Source organism: Aquarana catesbeiana, linkage group LG02 (genome assembly GCF_042186555.1).
Source record: "Aquarana catesbeiana isolate 2022-GZ linkage group LG02, ASM4218655v1, whole genome shotgun sequence".
Classification (NCBI taxonomy): domain Eukaryota; kingdom Metazoa; phylum Chordata; class Amphibia; order Anura; family Ranidae; genus Aquarana; species Aquarana catesbeiana.
Window position 1 is genome coordinate 392,119,664 of NC_133325.1, and position 18,390 is coordinate 392,138,053.

Here is an 18,390-nt window from a genome sequence, read left to right on the forward strand (position 1 = left end):
ACCTGGGAGGGAAAATGGCTAATTGGGCCCAATTTGGACATTTTCACTTAGGGGTGTACTCACTTTTGTTGCCAGCAGTTTAGACATTAATGGCTGTGTTGAGTTATTTTGAGGGGACAGCAAATTTACACTGTTATACAAGCTGTAAACTCACTACTTTACATTGTAGCAAAGTGTCATTTCTTCAGCGTTGTCACATGAAAAGATATATTTACAAAAAATGTGAGGGGTGTTCTTACTTTTGTGAGATACTGTATGTTCCTGAAACCTACACATTTTATCCATATATATTATTTGATACTTTTACAAAAAAATACTTGTTACTTATGTTTAGTGTCCCTTATATCTATAATCTGATTTTACTGTGTTTCTTAAAGCGGAGGTCCGCCAAACTTTTTTTTTTTTTTTTTTTAAAGTCAGCAGCTACAAATACTGCAGCTGCTGACTTTTAAAATATGGACACTTACCTATCCAGGGCGCCCGCGATGTCGGCACCCGAAGCCGATCTTTCCCCATGGTCCTCAGATGCTGCCGCCACCATCTTCGGTAAGGGAATCAGGAAGTGAAGCCTTGCGGCTTCACTTCCTGGTTCCCTACTGTGCATGCACAAGTCGCGCTGTGCAATCCGAATGTTCCCTGCTGTCTCTGGGACCCGTGTGTCTCCCAGCAGACGGGGGGGCCAGAAGTGGCTTAGCTCCTGGGGGAGTCTATGCCCGGAAGTGGGTGCAAATACCTGTATTATACAGGTATCTGCACCCCCCCTCCCCCCTGAAATGTGCCAAATGTGACACCGGGGGGGGGGGGTTCAGAAAAGCGGAAGTTCCATTTTTGTGTGGATCTTTGCTTTAATGCTCTTCCTTTTTTTTTTTTTTTTTTTTTTTTTTTTTTTTTTTACAAACCAGGTATTGACCATCATTCTTTAAGTTATTGCATTCCTTCTGCCAAATGTGCTGTATGAATAGATATTTGCTAGTACATGTCTACTCAGATAAGCCTTCAACTTTACCTAACACCCTCAATGGTCTACTGCATTTATCACAATGAAGTTAAAAACGCTGTTATTTCTTTATCCCACCTTCTTTTGTTCTAGGGAATGTACAAGTATCCTCCTGCTATTTGGATGCTGACATTTTTTTTTAGATTAAAGCCCTGTGCAAGGTTCTGCAAATAAGCTGAGGTCAGGGAGAGGTAGTTTGACAGTCAGTGTAGCAAATCAACCACATACTGTATCTTTTTTACATTCACTGATGATTTACTTTAATAGGCCTAGCACAGGCCATTATATAGTACAGAGTTCTGAAAGTAGTCAGCAGTATAATCATAAGGACATTTTTATTGTAGCTGTTCTTGCAACAAGACCTTTGACTGCACAAAAACATTTTAGAATCCTCTAACACCAAATGCATTTTTATACAGGTCTTTAAATGTACGTGAAGAAATTTTCTTATGGATACAGTGGGGAAAAGTTAACCCCCTGCCAAGTTTTATTGCTGTGTAGCTGCTGGGGTAATTTGCCCCTCTTATTTACTGGGTGACCACTGTCACAAGACAGAAAATAAGGGGAAAGACTACATTTTTAGAGTTTTCTTTTTTGACCAAAAGGTGAAGGGAAATCTTCCAATTGGAATAAATGTTCTGTTGACAACTGTCTAAGATGGAAGGTCCCCTAATTGTGGGGAGATGTCCTCTAACTTTCTGTTGTCTCCAAGACAGGAAGTGAAGGGGAATCTCCACCTTAGCCGGACAGACAGCAAAAATAATCGAATATTACGTATTTTGGAATATTAAACTCTACAGCTAAAGCTACAGTACATTGTGATCACTTTAATGAAGTCTAAAATGTTCCATTCTGTGATTGCTAGAATATGGGTGCATTCAGTTCTGGTCACATGTCTTTCGAAATACTGTGTCTTGTTATGGTACTGTGGTTACGTTCAATATCATGCCCTGAGTTTTTCCTTTTAGGGTGAAAAGATAAAAAAAGATATTCAGCATGACTTGTTAATTAATTAATATACATTTAAAATATATTCTTTACATATATCAAAATGATATACATTTGGTTATTTCCTGATATTTGATGCCATCAAATGCCTATACTGGAAGCTCGTAAAAAAGGGAGTAGACATTGTTTACAGTAATTGGTGTTGACTCTAAGATTCAGTGCTGCATCTGTATTTCGCTCTTTTTTTTTTTTTTTCTTAGTCTATACATTATTTAATATGTCACTGCTGGAATTTTTCACCTGTGCTTGATCTCTGCCAATCACTCCTACTACTTTTCCACATTCCATCTACCCTGTAGAAAACTTGCATCTGCACTTTATTTTCTTGCTCAGGACTCTTGGTTAAGCCGTGTTAAGGTCTGCAGTGGTGGTGTTATTACTAACCTAATCTTTTATAATCTTATTAATAAACTATCTAGTGATTTGGAATTCCCCTATTGACTACATTTTCTCCACTTTCAGCTATATTGTGCATGTGTAACAGCTAGACTAGCTCTTGCTTGTTTAAACAGTAACCAGCAAGAAACACTACCCAATAAGGATTAAGATTAGGGCTCTTATTTTTCCTGTTAAATCCCAGCTCCAGGCAAAACATATTTTAATGGAATGATGAAGGATTAGTAACTGTTCATGAATTTATTTGCCACTTGTGCCCCCATTGGAGAGATTTTCCCTTACTTCTGTCCCCCTTTAATTGCACACTGAAACACAGGGACAGGAAGTTAGGGGACATTTTCTCAGTGGGGATACAGGCAGTATTCATTTTAAAGATTTTTTTTCAATAAACCCTTTATTGGAAACCTGACAGGGTTTCAAACTGTACCTTACCCTGTCCTAAAATAAACAAAAGAGCTTACACTATAGATACAATTAAGTTACTTTCTCTTCTTGCTGTTCTGATGCCCCTTGACGATTTTTCGAGTTCTTGGTATTTTATCTGTGTGTAACAAGAGGCAGGGTTGTGATATATGTAGCAACTAAGGACTTGAAAATAAATACTTCAGATTGGCTGCACAGGTGTCTAGTGGCCATTAAACATATTGATCCATCCAACATCTTGGGGAAGTCTCAGCTGAGGGAACATGTAACACTAATGCAAATTTGTGTTTCCCTTTATTACCGTTATGACCATAATCCCTAGGCAAGAGATGGCAGATTTATTCTAGAAATACAAGAACTAATGTTTCTAACTGTACATACAGTATACTCATCGTTCATTAAATTTGGAATCTGTTTCTAAAGAGACGATCATGTGCTGGTCCTAATGTGTGCATTTATTTTATTGAATATTTTGCACTGTGTATATATAGAGTTTAGCCTAGGGCAAAGAACAGCTGCCATTAATTTGGCACAATAAAGGGGCATTCTTTGACCAGCTGTGTGCGAGGGAAGAGACTCGGCCACATGAAGATGTGATAACTGCCAAGGGATGTAGGAGGAAAGATGTATTTCTGTGGCTGGCAGACTTGTTTACTACACTTCTATTTTGCTCAACTAAAAAATTATATGAAATTATCAATGCACACACCCTTCTGATCTCAGTATCCTGGGAATACTAGCAATTTTTTTTATAAGTTAAAAACTTTTTTTTTTGCCCTTGCTAGACACACAAGATGCCTTTGGAACACAGAGTCTTGTATAGCCCATGTGAGGAAAAAATATTTCCTGGTTATATCTTCTGGGAAGGAGCGATTCATACCCTGATCCACACACACACACACACACACACACACACACACACACACACACACACACACACACACACACACAATTGCAGCAGCTCTAAATGGGCAACTCTACTAAATTTTCACATCTGAAGATGCTTGGTGAACCCTTCAACAGAGATTGACCATCCTAATTTTATTGGCTTGATATGGTACTGCCCAGCTATTTCAGCCTATTGGTGGCAAGATGCTGTTTCTTATAGGAGAAAAAGCCATGGGTATCCACAGGCCATTATGCCCCTCCATCTGTCTCCTACATGTACATAGTGAAAATAAACTGAAGAGAAATGATGTCCATGTGACAGCTTTAACCAGATGGGGAAATTTTATGTTTCCCGCTGTCACAAAAACTATTGTGACACAGTTGCTGCCTGTTAGGCCCCAAATTAGAATGTCTTCAGGAAATTTTATTCCACTGCACCGATAGACAAAAATAACACAGTGAGACAGAAATCCTTCCACAATGAGAAATGGCATAGAAAAAAACTAAAGGGTACCCTGGGCATACATGCTGTTGGTGCAGCAACCTGATTTAAGATTTGATTAGAGGGAGTAGGGGAACCTGAATTTTGGTCTCAGTAGAGGTTGCAGATGAAGTGTGTTGGCTAGACTGTTAACAGTTAAAGAGGAAGTAAACCCTGATGGGTTTACTTCTTCTTTGTTTCCCTGCAAAGGTAGTCCATTATGTGTCACTTACCTGACACAGGAGCCTGCAATGTCACCACTGTCCCCTCTTCCACGAAGCGTCCATCTTCCTTCCGGGTATCGCCGCTCCGGTGCTGTGACTGGCCGGAGCATATGCGCGGGAGCCGTCAGTGATGGCATGATCGCCTTCACTAACGGCACGCTCAGTGCGCATGCGCCGTAGACATCGGTGCCGTTTTTAGGAAAATATCTCCTTAACCATGTAGGTTAAGGAGATATTTCTTGCACCTACAGGTAAGCCTTAATCTAGGCTTACCTGTAGGTTAAAGTGGTCTGTAAGGGTTTACAACCACTTTAAACCCAAAACTGTTATAATTGCATAGATGGTGTAACCGTGCAGTAAGCTGTGCCGGTGTATGTCCCCCAGGATTTTCAACTAGATAGGTTGAGGGGCTCCAGGATGATTGTTTATATTGGAGGAAACTGTTTTTTAAATTTCCTCGATTGGTAAAATCCCGTTTGGGACCTGGAGCCCGGAAGTTTCATAGTGACCTGGGTGGGAAGAAATCCCCAGTGCCAGTGTGTGTGTGTGTGTGTCTTCTTGTAGAGTCAGGAACAGGGTTCTGGGCTCCATCCTCCTGCGGAGTCCATATAGGTGCAAGGGAGGAGCCACAAGCATGCATGTCTGCATGGTGCCGTCTGTGATAGGGCAGACAGAGGCTGGAGCAGCAGGGAAGCTGGGAAAGAAAGTGTTAACAAAGGTACAGTGGTTGTACGTGAATCCAGGGACGCTATTATATGGTCAGGAGGACCTAGGCACAAAGCCTGAGCAGTGGTGCTGCTAATGAGAGCCAGGTGACTCTTACTTTGCTTTACATTTTGGTGGTGGAAACCCCTGCGTGGGTAATGGAGGATATTTTTTCTTTAATAAAAGTGGGCCAACAAGCCCTTTAAACGGCCCTTTAAACAGCACAACTGGCGTGGACTCTACTCTCTGGTGAGCACTACCCTGAGGTAAACAACCCCCGAACATTACAATATTATAGTTTTAGCATGCTTTTGACTACATACACTCTTCTAATGCATTCTAAGATGAAAAGTCATGCGGCCAAAAGATTGTAGACTGTTGACGTTTGTAGACACTCCACCAAATGGAGTGTTTCTCTTGAATGGTGCTGTTAATAGTAAAGAATACAAATACATTGTAGACAATTTTGTGTTTCCAGCTTGTGACAGCAGCTTGAAGGTGACCCTTTTCTGTTCAAGTGCTTTAAGACCTGATGATGATTTGATGAGTGTGTATGGAGGAGCTTGAGTGGTCTGCACAGATCCTTGAACAACTTTGGGATGATTTGAAATGGCAATTGTGAGCCATGCTTTCTCATTCAAAATTGATACTGGGCCTTACAAAAGTTCTTTTGGGTCAACCAGCACACATTTTCAGAATCATTTTAGTATCTTGTGGAAAGCCAAAACAGAAGAGCGGAGGGTGTTATGCTCATATAGGTGTGATGGCCAAGTTTCCGCAAATTGTAGACCATATGGTGTATGTAAAACTTTTTTACTGTCTCTAATGATCTTGGTTAACTTAACCTACCAAAATTAGTAGGAGCTCAAAATGTATAGTAGTTTCTGATTGTGAGTGTGGCATTGAGATTCCTAATCATGATACAAGATATGCACATTGTACTACATAATTTAATATATTATTCATTTTTTTAAAAGAAGGTATCTTTTTTAATGTGTAAACCCAGCACTGAAAAAAAAAGAATTATAGTATTACACAGTGAGTAGCACTGAAAAAAAAAGAATTATAGTATTACACAGTGAGTACATAGTGAGTGTACAGTTTGTATAACAGTGTAAATTTCCTGTCCCCTCAAAATAACTCAACACACAGCCATTACTGCCTAAACCACTGGCAACAAAAGTGAGTACACCCCTAAGTGAAAATGTCCAAATTGGGCCCAAAGTGTCAATATTTTGTGTGACCACCATTATTGTCCAGCACTGCCTTAACCCTCTTGGGCATGGAGTTCACCAGAGCTTCACAGGTGGCCACTGGAGTCCTCTTCCACTCCTCCATGACGACATCACGGAGCTGATGGATGTTAGAGAACTTGCGCTCCTCCACCTTCCATTTGAGGATGCCCCACAGATGCTAAATAGGGTTTGGGTCTGGAGACATGCTTGGCTAGTCCATCATCTTTACCCTCTGCTTCTTTAGCAAGGCAGTGCTCATCTTGGAGGTGCGTTTGGGGTTGTTATCATGTTGGAATACTGCCCTGTGGCCCAGTCTCCGAAGGAAGAAGATCATGCTCTACTTTATTATGTCACCGTACATGTTGGCATTCATGGTTCCCTCAATGAACTGTAGCCCCCCAGTGCCAGCAGCACTCATGCAGTCCCAGACCATGACACTCCCACCACCAGGCTTGACTGTAGCCAAGACACACTTGTCTTTGTACTCCTCACCTGGTTGCAGCCACACATCCTTGACACCACCTGAACCAAGTAAGTTTATCTTGGTCTCATCAGACCACAGAACATGGTTCCAGTAATCCATGTCCTTAGTCTGCTTGTCTTCAGCAAACTGTTTGCAGGCTTTCTTGTGCATCATCTTTAGAAGAGGCTTCCTTCTGGGATGACAGCCATGCAGACTGATTTGATGCGTATTGTCTGAGCACTGACAGGCTGACCCCCCCACCCCCACCCCTTCAACCGCTGCAGCAATATGTCTATTTCCCAAATACAACCTCTGGATATGATGCTGAGCACGTGCACTCAACTTCTTTGGTCGACAATGGCAAGGCCTGTTTTAAGTGGAACCTGTCCTGTTAAACTGCTGTATGGTCTTGGCCACCATGCTGCAGCTCAGTTTCAGGGTCTTGGCAATCTTCTTATAGCCTAGGCCATCTTTATGTGGAGCAACAATTCTTTTTTTCAGATCCCCAGAGAGTTCTTTGCCATGAGGTGCCATGTTGAACTTCCAGTGACCAGTATGAGAGAGTGAGAGTGTTAACACCAAATTTAACACACCTGTTCCCCATTCACACCATTCACACCTGAGACCTTGTAACACTAACAAGTCACATGACACCGGGGAGGGAAAATTGCTAATTGGGCCCAATTTGGACTTATTCTTCTAGGGGTGTACTCGCTTTTGTTGCCAATGGTTTAGACATTAATGGCTGTGTTGCGGTATTTTGAGGGGACAGCAAATTTACATTGTTACACAAGCTGTACACTCACTACTTTACATTGTAGCAAAGTGTTGTCACATGAAAAGATATAATAAAATATTTACAAAAATGTGGGGGGTGTACTTTTTTGTGAGATACTGCGTGTGTGTGTGTGTGTATATAGACTACGTAGTTACTTGTTCATTTTAACAGTTAATTGCATTGATATGTTACAGAAACTTCCAGCAATCATCTCACCTTCCAGTCACTGGACACTTGGATGAAGCTACAGTACATCAGATGCACGTACCACGATGTGGAATGAAAGATGACAATGAAACAAAATGGCTGTTTAATACACCACATTATGTAAACCATCGCAGAAAACGCTATGCAACAAAAAGTGAGTTATTATATACCTATATATAATAAACACAATATGGGACAAGAATACAGAATATTAGTGTACATCAGGAGTGTTCAACCATTTGACTTTCCTGGGCCGAATTGAAAGAAGAGGAATTGTCTTGGGCCACACATAAAATATGCCACCAATAAGGATGGCTGATGAGCAGAAAAAGTCAGGCAGATCACAAGTTACCGATCACTGATATAGATAATGTACCTATGTGAGTAATAAAACTTCATTTTTTGTTCAGCCGACTTCTGTCCGACTGGCTGCCGTGCACATGGGCTGAATGTAGGCCGGTTTCTATGGAACCGGTCAATACCGCCTGATATTCAGCTGTGTGTACAGGGAATATAGACAATATAGCTACTGGCCATGAAAGAGTTCTCTGACAAATTATGCTTTCAGCCTCCATGTTCTGTCTTGTAAAAACATTTAACAATATGTCTTTTACAATGGTTTAAAAATATGCAACTCCAGACTTCAATTCCAAGAACCACAATTGAGACACTACCCTACTGGCGTTCTATGTGGCCATTGTCCCTGAAGCATGTCTGATTAAAATGACCTTCATGGACTAGATTAAAAAAAAATCAGCATTCCTATTTTCAGTGACCTTTTTGCCTGTTTCAACAATTCTTCCCTTTTTTCCATTTCACCATTTGTGTAATGAAAAATGAGAAGCAGAAAATCCCAAATTCAGACATGGTGACATTCTGACCTTTCCAGCCAAGTTTACATCACATTCCAGTATGCTGAAAAACATAGCGCTAATTAATTCACCAGTCTTCTCCAGAACATAAGAGCCTACACAAAGTTTCCTCTGAGATATCCTATAAATGTTCATATGAAATAAGAATTGGTCTAAAATGATAGTAACTCATGTCAGACATGCAGTATCTCTCATTGGATTGACTTCCAAGCCCCAAAGTTTATTTCTGTTAATTTTACTATTGGGAAAGTTGCAAAGTTAAATGAGTTTTAAACTGCATTTATTTTATTTTTTCTCATTAAAATGTTAAATACGAGATATAATTACAGGTTCCAATGGACTTTTTTACATGAAATTCTGTGAATTGAAAAAATGTTTCATTGTAAAAATTACAAAATGAATCACTTTTTTGAAAATATTATGTTTTAATTAATGGAACATTGCCTTTTTTAACAGACCTAGGGCTAAATATACTGTATGCGCAATTTTTTATTTTTCTACAATAGCTAGTTACTTTGAGCTCTCTGCATATTTTTTGATCAATGTCATGTCAAATGAGCACTCTGTAGATGAGCACTACTTGCCCACAAAATTGTTCTCCTTGTTTAGTATGCCAGGATGTTTTTGAATAAATATATATATATATATATATATATATATATATATATATATATATATACTTAGGTATATGAGAATACTTATAGGAAGCTTCTGGGTCATAGGTTGCATTCCAACCGTGTCGTTAGGGAATTTGGTGGATCAGGGCATACTCTTATGCATAGGGATCTTTCACAGTAGGGAACAGCATGCTATTTCCTTTGCAATGATATCTCACACCCTCTTCAGCCAAATATATATATATATATATATATATATATATATATATATATATATATATATATATATTTTTTTTTTTTATTTGCATTTAGCAGCAATGTACAGTATATTCCTGTTTCCTCTGGTTATTGAGTGGGTATCACCGCCGTGTTTCATTATGTATTCATCTTTACGGACCCATCTAATGTCTGGTGCATCTGCATGTACGTTTTAAGATGCATCTAGGCTGTGATGCTCATAGAACACAACAAATGCAACAAATGTGCAAAGCACATCACATTGTAAAGAACAGAGGTGCGCTATGATATCTGATGAGATGCTCATGTATTAAGTGTTGTTTTTTCTTTTATCAAGTAATTGGACATTCAAACCAAGTTTCTTTGCATTGAAACGGGTTTCCTTAGGCAGCCCATTCATTTTTAATCAAGGCCTACACAATTTTTTTTTTTTTTTTTTAAACTGCAGTGGGGGAAATTTATTAAAACTGGAGCAGACAGAACATGGAGCTACTGTGTAGGATAACCAATCGGCTACCATCTTCAGTTTGAAAATAACTCCCATTCATATCAGGCCACTTTGACATGCGATTTGACATGTCACATGGCAGCCTACTGCCGGCAACAACACCATCTGAATTTGTGCGTCATTGCCTTTGCGGCGCGGCACAGATTCCCAAAAGTTGTTTCTGCGCTACTTTTGGTGAGTTCGGGGGTGACTTCAATAGATATCCGTGCATGAACCCGCACAGATGTCTTTCAAATCACCCCCCGAACTCGCACTGAAATGTGGATTTGAAATCGTGTGAGTTCAGTTGAACTCGCAAGATTTCAAACCCCTCCATAGTAATCGAGGGTTCAAAAATAGAAGCTGATTTGCCATGAACAGCTGCTCCAGATTCCGTCTGTTCTAGTTCTAACTTTCTCTCAGTGCGCAGTAATGCACAGAGAATTGGCACCTGTGTATTGCACTGCATTATAGTACAGATGCATTGCACTGTACTGTAGATGTGAGTTGGGGTGCAATTGACAATGAATAGCAACGCAGTGTAACACAAATATACAGTGATTTTCTGTTACAAGCTTTATGATGAGCATTGAGGTATGAACTAGCGTAAGTGCTTTACTTAGCTATCCTTAATAGAAATGTGCCAACTGCAGACATAATCTACCAGGCAACACTCCAAAGGTGCTGAATTATAATTCCAGTTTTACTGAGTCAATAGTTTACTAACTGGTAAACCAGTATTCATGACATGCCAATTCTTATAATCTTAAAATGCTCTAGCACTTTGATTTAATAAAATGTTATTATCTTTCACAATATGATGCAGAAAAGTAATAGAACCTTAACTGGTATATTAACATTTGTAATCTGGGCAGCTGGAAGTTAAGAAGGGCAATTTAAAGGCAAGAAAATTCTATAGGTCACCTACAGTCCATACCAGGAAACAGATTGGTTTAAAACTGTCCCATGGGCAGTTCACAGCTTTAAACCGAGTGAGCTGTTGTTATAGGGTGACTCTTGGTGACCCAAGGATCAAATGTCAAAGCAATCATTAATTAATGGGTAGCTTTAAATAGTTGTTTCTATCTATCCTCCAGATGTAGCCCAATATTCAGATGGTTACAACATGTTGCTGCACATTAGGTATGAACAATCCTGCTACTTGAGGCTACAAAAAACAACGAACAATTAAAACTGGATGGGCAGAGTGACAGCATCGTTTTACGTTATGTTTGCCAGCAAAATAAAGTATATTGTATGTGTGCTTCATGCTAGAGTAGAGCAAAAAGAGTGGATCTAAGCATACACCTATTAGAGCATAAATTGAGTTCATGGAAAGTGTTTTTTCTTTCTTTGATACCTGCTTGACTCATACTCTGAACATCTAATACCAATTTAGATTTTAGGAAAACTGAAAAGTTAGTGTTTTGTCCTACAAAAGCGTATTTTATAATCTTTCTTTTTAAATAAAGTACTGGAATTCTTGTTGGGGTTTTTCTGATATCTGGGGCTTTGGTTAGAGAAATTGACCCACCCACATTTCCCGGTGTAAATGATTTAACCAAACGGAAGGTCCCATTCACACTGGGCATTTGGCCCCAATGAATGGGGCTCCGGCGTTTAACCATGGGAGGAGGGCACATGTGTGCCACCCAGACCCACTGCCAGCAGCCAGTCAAACTCAATGAGAGGCTGACAGCTGCCGGACAAGGCTGGGTAGTGCACCCAGAATGCAGCCACTTGCCCAGGTGATGATACTTCCCAACAGCAGCCACGATTTTGTCAGAGCTCTCGCAATATGGTGGTCCCTATGCCTGTGTTTTTTTGTTTTTTTGTTTTTTTCCCTTGCTATATACTGATGTAGCAGCAATTTCCATAGACTGCCACATAACGCTAAAAAAATATAAAGAGAGCATATACAATCTATTACAAACTTAAGCAGACAAGGGGAGAATCGGTACTCCTTCAGTTTCCTTTAACCACCTCAATACAGTGCACTTACACCCCCTTCCTGCCCAGACCAATTTTCAGCTTTCAGCGCTCTCACACTTTGAATGACAATTACTCAGTCGTGCAACACTGTACCCATATGTAATTTGCATCCTTTTTTTCACACAAATAGAGCTTTCTTTTGGTGGCATTTAATCACTAGTGAGTTTTTTATTTTTTGTGCTATAAATAAAAAAGACTGTAAATTTTGTGAAAAAAATGCCTTTTTCTTTGTTTCTGTCATAAAATTTTGCAAATTAGTAATTTTTCTTCATAAATTTTGGTCAAAATTTATACTGCTACATATCTTTGGTAAAAATAACCCAAATTAGTGTAAATTATTTGATCTTTGTGAAAGTTATAGAGTCTACAAACTATGGTGCCAATCACTGAAAATTGATCACATCTGATCACACAGATGTACTGATGGTCTATCTCATTTCTTGGTACACTAAGAGCCCATTCACACAGGGGCAACTTTGGATCCGACTTCAAGTCGCCCCAAGTCGCCCCTAGTCGCCTCAAGTCGCGCTACATGAAAAAATCAATGTAAATGAATGGATCTGTCTTAATGCACACTACTGCAGTCGCTCCGACTTCAGAAAAGGTTCCTGTACTACTTCAATCCGACTTGAAGGCAACTTGTACCCATAGATTTCAATGGAAGTTGCCTCCAAGTCTGATCACTGTTCATACTGAGGCAACTTTACAGGAAGCAGAAAGGAAACAGAAAGTAATTTACTCCACTAAACAGCCAGCCCCCTCCTTCACACACACAGCTGATAAGCTCTGATTGGCCACTTGTAAAGTTCCCTGTCCTGGAGGCGACTTCAAGATGTGTTGTAAGTTGCTCCAAGTCGTGCTGTGATTCATACTCAAGTCGTGTCCAAGTTGCCTCCGAAAGTCACGCTGGAAGTCGTGTTGCCCCTGTGTGAATGGGCTCTAACAAGTCAGAAAAGTACAAATACCCCCTAAATGACCCCTTTTTAGAAAGTAGACATTCCAAGGTATTAAGTAAAGTAGCATGGTGAATTTTTTTAAGTTGTAATTTTTTCCCACAATTCTTTGCAAAATGAAGATTTATTTATTTATTTATTTTTTTTTTTACAAAATTGTCATATTAACAGGTTATTTCTCTCTCAGAGCATATGCATACAACAAATTACACCCCAAAATACATTCTGCTACTCTTCCTGAGTATGGCGATACCACATGTGTGAGACTTTTACACAGCCTGGCCACATACAAAGGCCGAACATTGAAGTAGCATCTTCATGCGTTCTACGAGCCTAAATGACACATCTCATTTCTCAATCACCTATTGCATTTTTGAAGGCCCTGGAGCACCAGGACAATGGAATTGCCCCCAAAATGACCCCATTTTGGAAAGCAAACACCCCAACGTATAATCTATGAGGCATAATGAGTCTTTTGAACGGTTCATTTTTTGCCAAAAGTTTTTGGAAAATGTGGAAAAAAATAAAAACGCATTTTTTTTTTACACAAAGTTGTCTATTTATCAGATATTTTGAACACATAGCATGTACGTAGCAAAGATGACACCCCAAAATACATTCTGCTACTCCTCCTGAGTATGGCGATACCACATGTGTGAGACTTTTACACAGCCTGGCCACATACAGAGGCCCAACATCAAAGTAGCACCATCAGGCGTTCTAGGAGCATAAATGACATATATAATTTCCTGGCAACCTATCATTTTTGAAAACCCTTCATATTTCTAACACATAGCATGCACATACCAAGAATTACAATCCAAAATAAATTCTATTGCAGAAAGGGTAAAAAAAAAAGCATTACCTGTGCTTTTAGTAGTATCCACAGAGGAGAGCACTGGTCCAGGCAGCAGGCAGGGAGGTGCTTAGCGACAGCAATATTAACTATCCAGGCAGCAGGCAGGAATATTGTCTATAGTCGGCACAGCACAGTCCATAAAAAATGGCCAGGCAGAGACAGCCAGCACAGCCATAATATTGGTCCTGGTACACTGTTAACTGCAGACACTCATTATTGTACCGCGACAGGCATGGGCATGGTGGCAGTAAGTCAGCAGCAGGCTGAGGGCCACAATCAGGTAAGACCTGTGCACAGGGGCACAGGGGTAGAGGCTTCGACCCACCCAAATCTCTATGAAGCCTCCGGACTCCAGACCCTAATTCCGAAACCCGGAGAAAACAAAAATAATTGTTTTCTCCAACCGGAAAAACAATTCTGGAGCCCCTCACATATGTGAGACCCCTGTGTACTACAGTAGCAGGGCAACAGATCAGTCCAAGCGGTAGGCAAAAGCATAGTCCATAAAACAGGCCAGGGTTGGTTCACATGTAAGCAGTCCAAGCGGTAGGCAGTAGAGTAGTTGATAAAACAGGCCAGTGTCAGTTCACGTGGAGGCAGTCCAAACGGTAGGCAGAGGCATAGTCACAAAACAGGCCAGGGTCAGTTCACATGAAAGCAGTCCAAACGGTAGGCAGAGGCATAGTCAAAAAACAGGCCAGGGTCAGTTCACATGGAAGGCAGTGGCATGGTTATTTGGGAAAGAATGGAAAATGGTCAGCACAGATGATGAAAATGGGGAAATGGTTAAAAATATGGGCTAATATTTTATGGATGTGTGATAAATTTGGAAGCATTCACCAATGCAAAGGCCAGGTTGGGAGGGACACTGGGGACAATGGTAGCTGGTATCTCTTCTAAATCCTCTTTTGGTGCACACGCGACATTTTTTTTGCCGTCTTCGGCCTGCTTCAGATGGTGGAATGCTGAAGAGGAAGTGGCGCTCATGGAGTCGCCAAACAGCCTCAGAGCGAAGGTCTTCTTGGGGGGGTCTTTGGTGATAGATGAGGGACGTGACAACTTCTTCTGTGAATTTTAGGAAGGGGGCGGGGCTTTCAATGGATTTGATGTAGACTACGTAGGAATTGTAAATGGCCAAATGGATGAGATAAATTGCTACCTTCTTATACCAGAATCGGGACCTCCTTATTGACAAATAGGGCTGAATCATTTGATCGTTAAAATCTACCCCCCCCCCAATGTAGAGATTATAATCTTGGACACATGTTGGCTTTTCAATGGGACCTTGTCTTCTTTGTACCACAATTGCAGTGTCTTCATGGATGGTGGACATCATGTGCACGTCCCTCTTATCCTTCCACCTCAAGGCCAGCACTTCGTTGCACCTCAATGATGCTCTTTCCCCCCTTCGCAGCTTTTTGTTCACTAAAGATTGTGGGAAGCCCTTTCTATTTTTTCTGGAGGTTCCACAGGCCAGGGTTTTTGCGATGTATAAGTGTTTGAAAAGGGGCAGGCTGGTGTAAAAGTTGTCAACGTAAATGTGATATCCTTTGTTTAGAAGTGGGTATGCCAGGTCCCATGCAATCTTTCCAGTTGTGCCCATGTAGGCCGGGCACTCGGGGGCTGGAGCTGGGAATCTTTTCCTTCATATATACGGAATGCATACAAATATCCCGTGGCTCTCTCACATAGCTTGTATAACTTTACTCCGTATCTGGCCCTTTTGCTAGGAATATACTGCTTTATTCCTAGCCGGCCTGAAAAGGGTACCAGGGACTTATCGACGCAAATTTTCTGATCGGGGACATAGAGTTCTGCAAATTGTTGGTTTATCAGTGGGCGAATCTTGTATAACTTGTCGTAATTTGGATGATTGTGGGGAGGGCACTGGGTGTTGTTGCTGAAGTGAAGAAAGCGCATTATCATCTTGTATCGGGACCTGGACATTAGGGCAGAATAAATGGGCATATTGTGGATGGGGTGGGTGGACCAATAGGCATGTCCTTCATTTTTTTTGTAATCCCCATGTTTAGGGTGAGGCCCATAATCATTTTGAACTCCTCCAAATTCAGATCTCTCCACTCAAAAGGACGGGCATAGGATGATTGGGGGTTGTTGGCAATATATTGCTGGGCATACAAATTTGTCTGGTCCACAATAAATTGCAGCATAGTGTCGGGCAAAAACATATGAAAGAAATCAATCTCTGAGAAATTTTGGGTGTTGGTCTGCACACCTGGCAGTGCTGTGAACGGGGGAATAATTGGCGATGCCGAGTTGGAAGGCAGCCATATTGGGTTGGCAAGACCATCTGGCATGTATGTAGAGGCCCTGGCTCTTGGGGGGTGAGACACTCCAGTAGTTGGATTGGAATTTCCTGTGCTGGTACTCAGGCGTGATGTGGCAGGACTGGAACTGGGTCTGGGCATTTGTTCCTGGGGCCTATCGCCGGCGGCAGCGCTGGTACTGGGCAATTGTTTCCGGGGCCTAACGCTGGCGGCAGCGCTGGTACTGGGCCTGGGAATTTGTTCCTGGGGCCTATTGGTGGTGGCAGCGCTGGTACTGGGCATTTGTTCCCGGGGCCTAACGCTGGCGGCAGCGCTGGTACTGGGCCTGGGAATTTGTTCCTGGGGCCTATTGGTGGTGGCAGCGCTGGTACTGGGCCTGGGAATATAATCCTGGTTTCCAGAGTGCCATGCCCTTTTGGGAGGGACCCATTCTTCCTCCGAATCATTTGTCGATTCACTATTTGGTTCAAATGCCGAACTTGAATCAGAATCCAAATTGGAATCTGATAACTCCCCGTTGCTCTCATCGGTCATGGAGAGGATCTGGAACGCCTCCTCACTGCTGAATACTCTTTTGGACATGACGCGGTGTGACAGGTGGCAGGTGACGGTCACTGATGGGCTGTGCGATAGGTGGCAGCTGACGTTCACTGATCGGTGATGACGGTGTGACAGGCGATGGTCACTGATGGGTGACAGGCCACGGACAGTTACTGGTGATGGGTGACGGTCACTAAAAGGTTACAGGTGATCGGTGATGGCTGACGGTCACTAATGGGTGACAGGTGATGGGTAACGGGTGATGGCTGGCGTTCACTGATGGGTGACGGGTGATGGCTGGCGGTCACTGATGGGTGACGGGTGGCGGTCACTGATGGGTGACGGGTGATGGCTGGCGGTCACTGATGGGTGACGGGTGATGGCTGACGGGTGACAGGTGCACCGCTGATGGTCACTGATTTGTGACGGGTGACAGGTGCACCGCTGATGGTCACTGATTTGTGACGGGTGACAGGAGCACCGCTGGCGGTCACTGATGGGTGACGGGTGATGGCTGGCGGTCACTGATGGGTGACGGCTGGCGGTCACTGATGGGTGACGGGTGACGGCTGGCGGTCACTGATGGGTGACGGGTGACGGCTGGCGGTCACTGATGGGTGACGGGTGACGGCTGGCGGTCACTGATGGGTGACGGCTAGCGGTCACTGATGGGTGACGGCTGGCAGTCACTGATGGGTGACGGCTGGCGGTCACTGATGGGTGACGGGTGATGGCTGACGGGTGCACCGCTGATGGTCACTGATTTGTGACGGGTGACAGGTGCACCGCTGATGGTCACTGATTTGTGACGGGTGACAGGTGCACCGCTGACGGTCACTGATGGCAGTCCCTTATGTGACAGGTGCACTTTATTGGGTGACACTGGTGACTGTTGGGTGACAGATGACAATTGGGGGGGGCGATGGGACAGGTGTGGTGTTGGTGCAGACACTACAGAACACAGATCGGTAACTCACTACTTCTGGCTCTTCTCTCCTCACACTGGAAACGGTGTGTGAGGAGAGAAGAGCTGGTAACAGCTAGTTACCGCTCTGTGTTTACATTTATGATCGGCTGTGAATGGATCACAGCCGATCACGTGGGTAAACAGCCAGCCAATGGCTGTTTACCTGCGTCGGTGACGAGTAGTGTTCCCGGGAACACTCCGTCACCGACGTGCACGCGCAGCGCGCTCGCGCGCATACGCCGTGCACAATGGGGTGGACCTATCTGTGATCGGCCGTGACTTCATCACGGCCAATCACGTGGTAAACAGCCATGTCCAATGGCTGTTCACCCCCCTCGGTGGCAAGCGGTGTCTCCGTGACACGCCGCCACCGAAGGAACAGGGATGCGCGCGCACGATCGCGTGCATTCCCTGTTTAATTGGGAGGACGTCATATGACGCCCTCCCGCAACGAGAGCCGCGCCGCCTGGCCGTCAATTGACGACCGGCGGTCTGCAAGCGGTTAAAAAAAAAAAGCATTCAGAAAATACTGGGGTTTAATCACTAAAGGTAAATCCACTTTGCACTACAAGTGCACTTGGAAGTGCAGTTGCTGTAGATCTGAGGGGGACATGCAAGGAAAATAAAAACAGCATTTTTTTTCTTGTACATGATTGGATGATAAAATCAGCAGAGCTTCCACTCATTTCAGATCTTCCCCCTCAGAAAAAGTGACTGCACTTCCAAGTGGATTTGCCTTTTTAGTAAATCAACTCCATAGTGTTAGCCCTGTT

The 18,390-nt window shown here is 42.6% G+C and overlaps 1 protein-coding gene across 1 annotated transcript in view; it reads left to right on the forward strand.

Moving 5' to 3' along the window:
• MMP28 (matrix metallopeptidase 28) overlaps positions 1–18,390 on the forward strand; it is a 115,068-nt gene that overhangs the window by 41,043 nt on the left and 55,635 nt on the right. Inside the window, exon 3 of the mRNA XM_073615219.1 lies at positions 7,793–7,959. Within this exon, the coding sequence (XP_073471320.1) occupies positions 7,793–7,959 (167 nt within the window). The remainder of the gene's footprint in view (positions 1–7,792; positions 7,960–18,390) is intronic.